At 58.3% G+C, this 13,301-nt stretch overlaps 2 protein-coding genes across 9 annotated transcripts; one reads left to right on the top strand and one right to left on the bottom strand.

The window, feature by feature from the left end:
- The first annotated feature begins 3,118 nt into the window (after positions 1–3,118).
- On the top strand, positions 3,119–7,199 carry NTMT1 (N-terminal Xaa-Pro-Lys N-methyltransferase 1). Of its 7 annotated transcripts, none has more exons than XM_065035243.1 (6): positions 3,159–3,185; positions 4,156–4,220; positions 5,050–5,116; positions 5,629–5,824; positions 6,044–6,296; positions 6,718–7,199. In XM_065035243.1, the coding sequence occupies exons 4-6, from the start codon at positions 5,663–5,665 to the stop codon at positions 6,972–6,974; spliced, it is 672 nt and encodes a 223-aa protein (XP_064891315.1). In that variant the 5' UTR covers positions 3,159–3,185; positions 4,156–4,220; positions 5,050–5,116; positions 5,629–5,662; the 3' UTR covers positions 6,975–7,199. The 7 variants fall into 7 exon arrangements, with proteins under 7 accessions (XP_064891310.1, XP_064891312.1, XP_064891315.1 ...); XM_065035241.1 differs by lacking the exon at positions 3,159–3,185 and adding an exon at positions 3,210–3,374; XM_065035242.1 differs by lacking the exon at positions 3,159–3,185 and adding an exon at positions 3,210–3,374 and having other exon boundaries at positions 5,584–5,824.
- Positions 7,200–7,533: 334 nt separating this feature from the next.
- On the bottom strand, positions 7,534–12,847 carry ASB6 (ankyrin repeat and SOCS box containing 6). Of its 2 annotated transcripts, none has more exons than XM_065035232.1 (7): positions 12,698–12,847; positions 11,821–12,053; positions 11,198–11,379; positions 10,728–10,834; positions 10,292–10,400; positions 9,777–9,863; positions 7,534–9,593 (listed from the first exon to the last, which is right to left on the bottom strand). In XM_065035232.1, the coding sequence occupies exons 2-7, from the start codon at positions 11,973–11,975 to the stop codon at positions 8,917–8,919; spliced, it is 1,317 nt and encodes a 438-aa protein (XP_064891304.1). In that variant the 5' UTR covers positions 11,976–12,053; positions 12,698–12,847; the 3' UTR covers positions 7,534–8,916. The 2 variants fall into 2 exon arrangements, with proteins under 2 accessions (XP_064891304.1, XP_064891303.1); XM_065035231.1 differs by having other exon boundaries at positions 12,656–12,749.
- Between the last annotated feature and the right edge of the window lie 454 nt (positions 12,848–13,301).

Raw genomic sequence — 13,301 nt, 5'->3', positions numbered from 1 at the left:
CAGCAAAGGGACACTAGTTGCTGTCCCCAGGACATCTGTGTTCATCCTAAGGGCAGTGTCAGCCAAACCACACCAGGTTTTGGCTGTGAAGATGGTGACGCCTGTGCTGGTACCGCCGAAGGGCTGGCACTGGGAGATGAGAGGTGACAGAGCACGGCTGGTGACAAGGGACCCACATCTCTGCCACCCCTCCGAGTGCCTTGGTGGCTTTCAGGGAGCATGGGGAAGGCCTGGCCTATTTAATTCCAACTTCCCAAGCCTTGGCCATAACATGGCAGAGGCGGCTGAAGGAGGGCAAACATGGGCGCAGGGGCAGGTTTGGTTGGGATGAAGCCCATGGCCAAGCAAAGGCGGTGGGAGCAACTGAGTGGGTCCCAGCAAAGTACCTGGAAGCTCTTCCCAGCACCCCAGAGGGCTTTGTTGCTCCATTAATTGTCATTAATGGCAGCAAATGGGGCAGCAGGCACCCACCCAGACCCGGGTTAACCGCTGCCGAGGGGAGGGTTGTGCCAGCACTGCAGGACCTGCCTTGCAAATCACCTGCAACAACATGTGCTGTCCTGGTCACCTCTTCTCAAAAGTGATAGTGCAAAATTAATTAGAATTAATTAATCAGAAAAGGGTAATAAGGGTGATTAAGCACCTGGGGAAAAGAAAAAAAATATATATATTCCTGAAGAGCAATTGCAGCACCAGTGATTGCCTTGAAAGGTGGCGAGTGAGCGGGAGCAGGAGAGTGTGCAGGGAAACAAATGGGCTGGAGAAGAGGGTCTGGGGGGTGTTTTCTGTCTCGTCGCACAAGGAATTGCCGAGTGACAAGATTGAAACTGGTCACAGGAAAAACATTTCCTGGCAGCAGCGACCACGGGGAGGCAGCTGAGCCGAGGAGGGGAGCGGGCTGCTCTGCAGTGCGGCCAGAGCTGCTGCCACGTCTTTTGCAGACTTGGCTTTGCACGATTTGGCCCCAAGATTGGACCCGTCACCAGCAGAGAGTGGGACTCCATGTCCTCAATGGTGGGACCCTCATGCCCAGCCCTTTGCAGGGCTCAGCACCACAGTGAGCTGAGAGATGCTCAACCAATTTCTTCTTCCTCTCTTAATTTTAAGCCACACTCTGTTGCCTCAATACAAAAAAAGTATGTATAAATTAAAAGGGAACTTTTCCAAGTGAGATTGGCCCCTGGTTCAAGGAAATCACTGCAGATTTCATTGAAACCTGAGGGGCTGATGCGGAATCCCAACCCCAGGAGGGACAGAAGCACTGTCCCCTCCCTGTCACCACAAAGGACTTTAGTGGTGGGGAAGGATGGGGGAGAGGCTGGGGCTTAATGGAAAGGGTCTACAGGAGCCTCAGTGCAACATGGTGAAAAAAGGGACAAAAAATGTCTATTTTGGGAAGCAGGTGGGACAAATACCATGGGCTCCATGGATGGGATGTGACTGCCCCATGGACAACTTGAGAATAGAGGTGACAATCAGAGCGATGCAATGGCTGCTGGTGGCTTCAGTGAGGAGAAAACTGGTGGATTTGGGCCATTTATGTGCCTGTGCATGGGCCGACGCTCAGTGCCAACGCACCCCCACCCATGCACCTCCCCAAACACCAGCCCATCTCGGGAGCAGCGGGACACTGCTGCCCTGCACTCAGTGTCCTGTCCCTGGTGACAGAGCGCCTTGTTTCCTTAAAATCTGGAAAGCAAAATGGGGCAGAATTGGTGCTTTCTGTGCTTAGAGATGCTCTCACTGCATCCCCAACTCCACAGGCAACTAAACATGCACTCCTGGCCTCAGACCATCTGCCCTCCGCCTCAGGTCACTTGGGACCTTTTGCAGGGGCTTGGGGGACCAGAGTCCCCAAAACTATACTGGGGTGACAGCTGCTCACCCAAAGGTGGAGTTTCCCTCGGTTTCCTGCAGTGACACCGTGGAAGGATGGCAAGAGCCTCCTGCATTGAGACTGCACCCCGGTTGTGCTGTGGATTTTTGGATGACTGGGGTAAGCAGCTCTGTTTTGGGGCCAATGAGTTCTCGCTGAGGCCATTAGGACATTTTGGGGTGTATGTGGATGCTGGCTGGGTGGGAATGGGTCCCACTCGCCCTGTGCAGTGTTGTCCCCGGTGCTGCTGCCTGCTGACTGCTTTGGGTGATTTCAAGCAGATTTCAAGACAGGTTTTGTGCAGGTCGGTGTCCAGGGGAAGGTGAGGGGGATGCCGGTGTCCCGCTGAGAGAGGGACTCACCCTGTATTAGACACCAGAGAACCCAGTTTTGTCACTGTCCCCGCAGCGATCCCTTCCCATCCATGGGAGTGTGGGGGTGTCAACCCAGTCCAGTTGGGCTAGGGGGTACAGATGGGAGACGATGGGTGGGATGTTGCCCCCACCGCAGAGCATCACAGCGGAGAGGGAAGGGAGGCAGCTTCCCCAAAGGGGTCGGTGCGGGGCAGGTGCCCGGAGCGGGGTGCAGGGCAGGGGGTGTGAGAACGGGGTGGGTGCGGGGGTGGGTGCGGGTCCGGCCGCTCCCCCCGCCCCTCAAGACGCAGCGAAGTTTTCTCGGCGGCGCAACGGCGGGACAACAGCGCCCCCGCGCGGCTGCGACGGGACACGGCGGGAGGGGACGGGACGGGTCCGGGACGGGACAAGGACAGCGGCGGGCCGAGGCCGGGGCCGGGCAGCCCCACGGTGACACCCCCTCGGCTGTCAAACCCGGGTGGTCCTTGTCCTGGTCACCCCGACCCCGCCGCCCTGCCCCGGGCCCCGCCACCCCGGTGCCACCGCCGCCGGGCTCCTGCGCCCACCTGCCCCCCAACAGCCGCGCGGTGTCGGGGCAGGGGCTCCGGGGCAGGGGCTCCGGGGCGGGGGTGATGCACGAAGCTCCGCTGGAGCTGGCGGGCGGTCCCGGAGCCGTTCGTGACACAGTGTGGGCACACGTGGGGGTAGAACGGGCCCCCCCGCCCTCAGCCACCACTCGATGCTGCCCCGGACCCCGCTGCGGGTCTCCCCACTCTGTCCCAGCCTGTCCCGGTCCGCCCCACAGCACCCCCGCGCGGGCAGCCGGTAGGAGAGCGGGGAGGGCCCGCCCCCCGAGGCGCCCTCTTCCTGACGTCACTGCGAGCGCCGCCACCTGGTTGGTTTCTGCAGCCGCTCGTCACGGCGGGGGTGGGGCTAGAGCGCGGCCGTCGCCGGAGGTAACCGGAGGTGTCGGGGTTGCGGCCGCCCGGCCCCGGGGAACGGCGGGACCGGGCACCCCCAGTCCCCGGGGCCGCAGCGGCTGGGGGGGTCGGGGGAGCTGCTTGGGCCGGATCGGGCCCCGCGGCGGGCGGGGCTTCCCGTGCCGCAGCCGCGGAGCGCGGGGGGGGCCCAGCCCCGAGCCTGAGGTACCGGGGAAACGGCGGGTTCAGGCCTCGAACCGGCCCTCGCACCCCGCGGGCAGGGCTGGTGTAAACCCCCACCCCGGGGATAGGATCCCAGTGTCACCCTGGCTGTGTCCCCCCCAGGCCCTGCTCCTCCTGGGGACCCTCACGCACGCACGCCCACGCGCCCCCTTTCCCTGCGGCCCCCCGGTCTGAAATGGCCCCAGGGGTCGGGGAAAGGGCCCCAACGCTGGGGTGACCCCCCACCCCGAAAGTGAGGAGGGCTGGTGTGACTTCTCCCACGTGTGACCTTTTCCCCGGTGTGAGCTGGTCACAGGGCGGTGGTTGTGGGGCAAGGACCGGCCGGCACCTGTCTGCACGGCAGCTGGGGAGCAGCAGCGTTTTGGGGGCTTTCAGGGCAGTGGGGACACACGGGGGGTCCAGGCTGGTGGGTACTCAACCTGTGCTGGTGGCTTGTGACACCCTGAAAAACAGCACCAGGAGGTCACCCAGCTGAATGCAGGGGCAAGGAAGGGGTGACAAGGCTAGGAGAGTGAACTGAGATCCCAACCCCTGAGACCAAATGGCAGCGCTGCCTAAAGTGGGGACAAAACCCTCCATGCACCAGCTGCCCCCACGGCTCAGGCTCCTGCGGCCTCTGAGCGATGAGGCAGCACAGCTGCTGCCCCCCAGCTGCCCCACAAGGGTCCCCACAGGGTCTGGGCAGCCCTGGGGCTGCAGTCAGTGTCGCTCACGGGACTAAAAATGGCGATTTGGGACTAAACTCCTGTATTTTCTTCCCCAGATCACAGCGCAGACCAGTTCCCAGCACCACCAAGCCAAACTGGATTTCAACCGGTGATCTGTCAGGTAAGATACTGTGTCCCCCTGCTCCTTCCCCAGCTCCTCAAGACCATGCAGGGCCACCAGAACTGCCATAGAAAAGGTTTTGTGTCTAATGGGATATTTGCCAGCAAATTCAAGCCATGAACACTATATTTTTCTTTATTTGTAAAGGTGTTTGAAGTCCTTGAATTTACCCTTTGGCCACTTTAAATCTAGTTTCTAATCCCCAGCACAGTTAATCAAATCCACAGTGGTTTGAATTATGAGATGTCTGGGGGGGGATTTATAGCTTGTATTGCTGATTATACCTTGACTTTATTATATTACAAATATCTAACTTGTGGTCACGGCTGAGATTTACAATCCTCAGGTAGGTGCTTAGGATCACTTTTAGCAACTCCAGATGTAATTGGAGGTGACTGATGGGGCTGTCACCACAGATAAATATGTCATCTCTAAAATGTTAATGCTCTTAAGACAGGGAGAGAGGAGGCAGAACAGGTGAAAAGGGTGGGTCAGCCTTAAAAGAAAAATCTAATTTGGTATATTGCTGAGCAAAGTTCTGGGATGACTGGTCTGGATGAGGCATCCCTGCCTACGAAGGGGTGTGCTGGTTTAGCTGGAATTGAGTTAATTTTCTTCATAGTAGTTAGAATATTTTCTTTTTAGTAGCTAGCACAGTCTTTTGGTTTGGATTTAGTGTGAGAATAATGTGATAACACACTTTTTCCTTGAGTGGAAGTTTTCTTTCTAGTAGCTAGGCTGTGTTTTTGAGTTGGTATGAAAAGGACATAAGAACTTACTGATGTTTTGGCTGTTGCAAAGGAGAACCAGAACTTTTTCAACTTTCCAGCTGCAGGTGCAAAGAGCAGCTGGGAGGGGGCACAGAGAGGACAGCACCCGGATTGACATCCAGGCTGGTCAGTGAAGTATTCCCTATGGAATTGTGCTCTGTATAGAGCTGGAGTTGGCTTTTCCAGCTAGTTGGTTCCGCTCAGGAGTTCCACATTAGTTACGCGTTAGTTCAGTTTTTCAGCACTTTGCCCCTTTGCTTTCCTGGGGCTGGGCTGTTGGGGACCAGGGACAGAGGACTGGTATTAATGAGTGATTTCCTTAAGCATCGATTTATATTTTTATATGTAATAGTAGTATATTGTTTTATTGAACTGTTCATATATGCTGGTTGAGGTTAAACCACAGTAAGGGGTTTTGGGCTTGTTGGTCTCCAGAAAATACCAGGATTTAGATAATTGTTCCTTTTTGCTCTCGCCAGAAGATTTTTAGGGCTTGAAATAACCCTGGGGAGGAGAAAAGGGGTGATAAATAGAAATTGGGGTGCTCACAGAGCTGCCTCCTCCCCCTTTTGGGGGGGACTTTGCACTCGCAGCTCTTTCGGACCTGACCGGTGGTTTCTCCTGTGTCGGAGGAGCAGCGAGTCCTGCGTGGGTGTGTGCCCCCCCGCCAGCATGACGAGCGAGGTGGTGGAGAACGAGTTCGAGTTTTACTCCAAGGCAGAGAAGTACTGGAAGGACGTACCCGCCACAGTGGACGGCATGCTGGGGGGCTACGGCCACATCTCCAGCATCGACATCAACAGCTCCAGGAAGTTCCTGCAGAGGTTTCTGCGGGTAGGTGGCTCTGTCTGTTGTGCTCCCAAAGCCCCATCCTTTGCCCAGCAAAGCCGGGCTCTTCCTTCTGAGTTGCTCCATGTTCTTTTGCGCATGAGCTGGGAGAGCTTTGTCTTTCAATGGATTCCCAAAACCCCAGCCCCTTCCTGTGTGATTGCCCCATTTCTCCTCCATGGGTGCCTCATGCTGGGACTCAGCCCCTCACACTTGTCATTCCAGGATGGTCCCAACCGGACGGGGACAACCCGTGCTCTGGACTGCGGGGCGGGCATTGGCCGGATCACCAAGCGGCTGCTGCTGCCTCTTTTCAAGACAGTAGACATGGTGGATGTGACACAGGACTTCCTCACCAAGGCCAAGAGCTACCTGGGGGAGGAGGGCAGGCGGGTGCGCAACTACTTTTGCTGTGGCCTCCAGGACTTCAGCCCCGAGCCAAATTCCTACGATGTCATCTGGATCCAGTGGGTCATTGGTGAGGGTCGCTGGGTGTCCCCAGCCTGTTCTCTGTCCAGCTTCCCCCAAGGAGCAGGTGCCCCACACACTGGGGAGAGCAGCTTGAGGTCTGCATGAAGGGTGAACATCACAGCATGGGTGGGAGGGCTGGGCTGGGCACCTGCCACATGGAGGGGTACTCCGAGGGCACTGAACTGTAGGGTCTTTTCCCCCAAACCCTTGGAGTCCAGGGCAGAGGTGTGGGTTGGATGGCGCTGACAGGACACAAGCTGGACACCCCCAAGCTAAAGCTTTCACCTGTAAATGGCACAAATATTTGGCTGCCTGGATCAGGAGATCCCAGCCACAGCTTCCCTGTCTCCTGCCCTTGTACCACATGCTTCCTGGGGGTCCTGCCCTGCGATCCCCCCTGCCCTTTAACACCTGCTCTGCCCCTCCAGGCCACCTCACCGACAACCACCTCTCCGACTTCCTGAAGCGGTGCCGGGCCGGCCTGCGGCCCAATGGGATCGTGGTCATCAAGGACAACATGGCTCAGGAGGGCGTGATCATGGACGATGTGGACAGCAGCGTCTGCCGGGACCTGGACGTGGTCCGTAAGATCATCCGCCGGGCTGGGCTGCACCTCCTGGCCGAGGAGCGCCAGGAGAACTTTCCTGATGAGATCTACCACGTCTACACCTTTGCCATGAGATGAGGATGGCTGGCGGTGGAAGGTCTCTCCAGGGCCAGCACGGTGGTTCCTGCCAAGGCTGGGAGGGGTGAGGACTCCCCCTTCACCACGGGGTCGTGGACGGTGGCGAAGGTGTTGTGACTCCCTCTTTCCAGGGCTGGTGGTGTGGACGAGGCTTTGTCTTCCGAGTTGCTGCTGTTTCTGAAGAGAGGTGTTTGCCAAATACATTTTCCTGCTGTTGTACTTCCACACGTGGGCTTGTCAGACACAGCACTGGCTTGATGCCACCTTTGGGGGCTCCGTATGGGAGCAAGAGGGTCTCCCCTGTAAGGGATGCACTCTGTGGGCACCCGCAGGTTGCTGAGCACAACAGCACCAGGTCTGGCTGGTGAAGCACCTCTGTGACAGCCTGGGCTCCATTCCTTGCTGGATGTTTGACCCTTTTGGGGAAGCAACACCAAGTTCTGGGGTTTTGTGGGGGCCTCTCCTTTAAACCCATGAGCAGGTCTCCACACAATTTTCCCCCTCCCCACAGAGCCCCCTCCTCTGCCCCATCTCTTCTGCAGAAGAAACAAGGCCCTTGTCATTATTACAAAAAGCCTCATTTAATTGCTCATTTCCCATTCCAGATGCCAGGGGAGTATTTGATCACAATATAATTTTTTTTTAAACATCAGTTCATCAAGGTGCACCAGCTCCAGTTTCACAGGGTGGAAGAAGGTAAAACACAGGAGGGCAATGGGGAGAGACAACCCTTGTGCAGCTAAACTGCCCATGGACCCCAGATCCACCTTCTATAAACTGCACCTGCTCAGAATAGATTTTTTTCCCCTTTTTTCATCCTCTTCTGCATCTGTTCCCCATGACAAACAAAAACCAAACAACAAACATGTTGGGGGTGCTCAGCTCTGTGGCCAGTCTTTGGCATGTCACGAGGAAGCAGACGCCTAGAAGGGGGAGCCAGGCAGCTGTGGCACAGCTGGGTCACAGGACCTCCACATGCAGCCCCAGTTTGGAGCTTCCAGTAGCAGCTTGGAAAGAAACCCCCAAGTCCTGCTGTAATTTCTTGTTCCTGAGAAGGAGGCGCTGGAGACCAAGGTCCTGGGAGCGGCCACCAAGGGAAAGAGCCAAGGAGTGGGGAGGGAGGCACAAGGCACTCGGGGTCAGCCACCCATTCCTCATCTGTGGGCAGCAAACACACCAAAAAGTCAGGAAACATCCATTTGTCTGTTTTGGAGCTCAGCACCTCTAAGATGTCCTTGGTGGATGCTCCTCTGTGCCTGGAGGACAGGGTGTACCCAGATGGTGCCGAGCAGCCAGCCACCGGTGCCAGCCCCGCTGCCCCTCGTCACGCACCTGGTTTCAGAAGTGAGGAAGGAAATCACATCCGCAACCAAATCTGCATGAAGATGCTGGACCTGCCCCCCCACCACTGCTCCCATCAGCGGGACCAGAGGCAGGACACCAGGACACGATGCCAGCGCTCTGCTGGCGCAGGGAACAGCTCTTCTCCCAGCACCCCGAGGCATCTCACAACCCTGCCACTCGCCTAACGCACCCCTGCGCCCACCAGCCTGGAGAGAAAGGGGACACACTGCCTGTCCAGTCACACTGTCCCCAACCACCCCACCGGCTCTGCCTGCCAGGCCTGTTCTTAAAATCCACACAAACCAGTCCTCTGTCTCAGTATCCAGCTCCCCAATGCCCAGGGGCTCTGCCCGCCTCCCCACAACATGCCCCAGAGCAACGAGGCCTCCATGGACACGCATGCAGTGTCACACCCCAAAAAGTACACCCCCCCCAAAACGCAGCAGCAGGACATGTGGGCAGCACTGGCCAAGCTGTGGGCACATGGACAGCATGTGGACAGCGCACTTCTTGCAGAGAAAACTGGCCCAGAGCAGAGATTTGGTGGCTGTAGACACACCACGACTGTGGGGCGGGGAAACAGAGGCATGAGTCAGGCTCAGAGGTCCTCGTGCCCTGCAGCAGCATGGTCAATGAGGAGGTACCACTTAAGCCTGTCTGGAAGAGGTAGAGCCTTGATTTTGACGTCTACTGGCCATGGTTTAAGGCGCTGCCGGATAAACACCCTGCAGAGATGTTTCAGTGCCTGTGGGGAGCGCTCCAGCTGCTTCAGAGAGGAGAAGAGATTCCTGATCTTCTCTCCATGGTACCTACAGCTGCTGGTGTTGACCTCAAAGTTGCTGGGCAGCTGGATGGCTTGTGAACTGGCCATCATGAGCTCCAGCAGAGTCTGACCCTTCTGGATGAGATCTGTAGAGAAGCTGTCATCTTCAGAGACACTGAGGTGTGAGCAGAGGCACTCGAAGACAATGTGGAAGCCTGACCAGCATGAGGGACCATGGAGGGAACAGTTGTAGGCGGCACCTGACTCCAGCAAGAAACGCAGCAGCGGGAAGTGGTGTTTGAAGCTTTTGAAGCAGAGGTGGGTGAGGGACTCGGGGGCCGGGCACTCGCTGGGGTTGGCACCGTGGGCCAGCAGCAGCTGTGTGACACGGAAGCAGAAGCGATTGATCACCTGTGCCTCCTCCGTGTTGCTGCACACCATCTCACCCAGCAGGAAGATGATATAAGTGAAGACTGTGTCACCGTCTTTGGTGGTGGCCCTGACGTCTGCACCTGAAGGAAGGGACAGAGAACATAGCTGGCACTGCAGACCATGAGACCAGGACAGCACTAACTGGCACTGCTGGGCTTTATTCTCAGGTAGGAACATAAAGGAGCCCTCGGTGCTGTACGAGGGATCAGCCAGTGCCAGGCCTGGAGGGGTTGTGTGTGGGGAGGGGAGAAGGTTGTCCTCACCTCCTTCCAACAGGAGACGGACGCTCTCAGTGTTGTGGATCTGGACACCGTCACTGCTGGCCAGGGCATGCAACAGTGCTGTCTTTCCTGCAACAGAGCAATTAATTAGTCAGATGAAAATAGGGTGACACCCTGAAAAGGGAGGAAGAAGAACAATCCACCCACCAACCAGACAGCCAAACATGGGGAGAAACAGCCCTTCCCCTCCTGGCAGGCTCCCACTGTCCACATGATGGTGCAGAGCTGTGGGGACAGGGTCACAGGCCACACGTGCAGGGCTAATGGTGGCCCCAGAGGTCATGTGTGCCATGACAACGTGGGGTTTAGAGTGCCTGGGCAGCACAGGGCTATGGAGGCACAGCCCCATCCCATCTTCCATGGACTGCACAGAGCTGGTTTCAGTTCCCTTCTGCACCCGACACAGCCAAGACACAAGGAGAAAGCACAGAGCAGCAGGGAGGCTCTGCAGCCCATGCCCAGCTTCCAACCACTTTGTACAGATAGGGCACACGGACCGTTTTTGTCAGCTGCGTTGACATCAGCCCCCAGCTGGAGCAGCCGCTGGAGGCACGGCAGCCGCTCGGGCTCCTCGCTGGCCAGATCAAGGGGACTGCTCTCATGGATCTGCACAGAGCAAGAGAAAACAAAACACTGCTCAGCACTGAAGGCTATTTATGAGGTCCAGAGAGTCGCTGCTGGGGCTTCCTCACAGCCAACATGAGAACATATTTAAACCCACCCCCAAAAATCAAACTGAACCTTTCCCAGTGTGTCCATGGGCAGAGATTTGTCTGCTCCAGCCTCCCCACACCCATCGCTCCATGGCAGGGGCAGGGTTGCTCAGCCAAAGCAGCACACAGTGAGGCCAGGGAGGGCTGTCCCCACATGTCCCCTTGCAGCTGAGTCTCAAGGGGACTCAGCTTGGCCATACCACAGCAGCTGAGCCCGTACCCGGTCTCTCCGGTTGATGTCAGCCCCATGGTGCACCAGGAGCTCCACCATATCTGGCTGGTTGCGGAGCACTGCGATGTGCAGGGGGGTGTAGTAGGTGACTGGGTCTGAAAACAAAAACACAGAGTCAGAGAGAACTAAGGGGTTCCCCAGAACAGCCCTGATAGCCACTGAAAGGGGAAAAGGGCAGCTGGAACGTGCAGTGTTGCCAATGAAAACAGGGCTGTCACAGACATCCCAGGTTCTGCTTTGGCAGTGACTCCACCTCTGGCAAAAGCCCTTAAAGCTGCACACTGACTCCCAAGCCCCCAACCATGCTCCAGTCAGGGCTGCCACAATCCACACCATCCCAGCAAGGAGTGGGGTGTCTGAGCTGACAGCACCCCCTCTTTCTGCCCCAGCTGTCATCCCCTCCCAGTGATTTCTCACCAGCCCAAGGAACAGTCCCAGCCCCTTCCCACCAGCCTCACCTTCAAAGCTGAGGTCAGCTCCGAACTCCAGGAGGACTTCAGCGGCAGGAACGAGCCCCAGCTCAGTGACCTTCAGCAGGGCATAGCTCACACCCTCCCGGTAAAATGGGGACTGGATCTCCCTCTCCAAGACTCCTCTCACAGCTGAGAGCTGGCTCCTGTCACTGCCCAGACAGGCAGGGCTTGGGACACAAAAACCACCAGTTACTCAGTTGAACAGCACAAATCTCAGGGGCGCACAAGGATCAAAGTAGCACCAGGGAAGAAGAAAAATCTCTGGTCTCCCCTCTTGTCTTCTAACTATCAGGTGTCTAACCTATTGGTTTTGGGCAGCATCAGAGTCACAGCTGAACCCCAATTTAGTTTTTATTGGCATGGGTCAGGCAGAAAGGGTTATTCCTGGGGGGCACAGAGCCCCTGTGTTTGCTCTGCTCCACCCCCACGTTCCCAAAGAACAGCAGCACGAGGAGTGTCTGTGAGATGAGCTGCTCCCCAGCACTGGGATTTGCTCCCAACCAGTGCTGGTCTGACCTCGGCTACAGCCCTGAGCTCCAGCCATCACCCCCAAACACACCAAGTGGGCATTTCACACCAGAGCTCTGCTCACAGCCCCGTCCAGTTACCTCTCAAGGTCGCTCTGCTGGTCCGCATCCTGTATCACCAGCAGCCCCAAGATCTCATCTACCAGAGGCTGATACTCGAAGATGATCCTGCGGAAGCCGTGCAGGAAAGGCATCGTGCTCTGCTCTGCGCACAGACCATCCAACACCCCCCGCATGGCAGTGGCGGCTTCCCCTGCTCAGAACTCCGGCAGGCAGACCCTGGTGCTGCCTGGTTTCCAGAAGACTTTTCCCTCCTTTTAAAACAAACAAGCCTTTCTAGCAGTTCTGCATTTAGAAAGAACCCCACAGCCTCCCCCCCACTATGCATTTCCAAAAGGCAACAAAGACCAGCACAAGGATCTCCTCCCACACACCACAGAGGTGTATTCAAATTATCTCCTGCCTGCAGAGCTGCAAACTGGGGTTATCTGGGAGTAGGAAGAAAACAGGACAGGCGGAGCCCAGGCTTGGGGCAAACCCCAAGAGCTACCACAAGCCCCCACACAAGGGGTGCAGGGAGAGGGCAGACAGAACGGAGAGGGGCTCCGAGTCCATGCCTGCTCTTCGGGCGGGAGCGGGGCTGGGGCAGAACCCACCAGCCCAGGGGCCACCAACGCCCCATCGCACAAGGCGGCACCCCCGGGGTGGGACCGAGCGGCCCCTACATCTTCCCGCGCCCCACGGGTGAAGCGCAGAGGCCCAAAATCCCCAGCAGCCCAGGGGGCGGCAACGCCAGGAGCCCCGGGACCCCACCCAGACGGCCCCTAACGGCCCCGCAGAGCCTCGGAGTGAGGCCGAGAGTACCCGCAGGGCCCCCAAGCTCCGCGGGGAAAACCCCGGAGGCCCCGGTACCCACCATCCCCTCACAGCAGCCGCCGCTGCGCCCGCCGCTCCTCACCTGCCTCGGCGGCGCCGCCGCCGGAAGCGGAAGCCGCCGGTTGTGCCGGGAGGGGCGAGGTCTTTTATAAGGGGCGTGGTTTTCGTTTCGGGCGTGGCCTCAGAGGGGCGGGACTGTGATGGGGCGTGGCATCAACGGGGCGTGGCTGTAATGGGGCGTGGCCTCTGCGGGGCGGGGCTGGTGCGGCCGGCAGGGGGCAGCAGGCAGCCGGGAGCGGTGCACCGGGATCGCGCGGGCGCGGGGTCGAGCGCGGCGGGCGGTGGGTGCGGACACCCCCGGGGCACCCCCTGGTACATCACCCCGCTGTGGAGCCCTGTGCGCGCCTCCGGGTGCGGGCACACCCCCGCCGTGCGCGCCCCCGGGGCACGCCCATCCCCGCACGCACGAGTTGCGCGCTCTGCCCCGTGTGCTTGCACAGGGCGCAGGTGTGGGGGGTGTGTACGGGCGTTTGCACACCCAGGGACCTGCACAACCTCCCCCCCCACTCCCCCGAACCCAGTGCCCACGGGCACCCCCCCGCCGTGCACGGACACAACCGCCCAACAAGCACCAGCGCAACCCCTGCGAACAGCCCAGATGTGCGCAGCTGCTCCCATGCGCACCC

Source organism: Columba livia, chromosome 19, assembly GCF_036013475.1.
Source record: "Columba livia isolate bColLiv1 breed racing homer chromosome 19, bColLiv1.pat.W.v2, whole genome shotgun sequence".
NCBI lineage: Eukaryota > Metazoa > Chordata > Aves > Columbiformes > Columbidae > Columba > Columba livia.
This window is presented reverse-complemented; position numbering and strand designations above follow the sequence as displayed.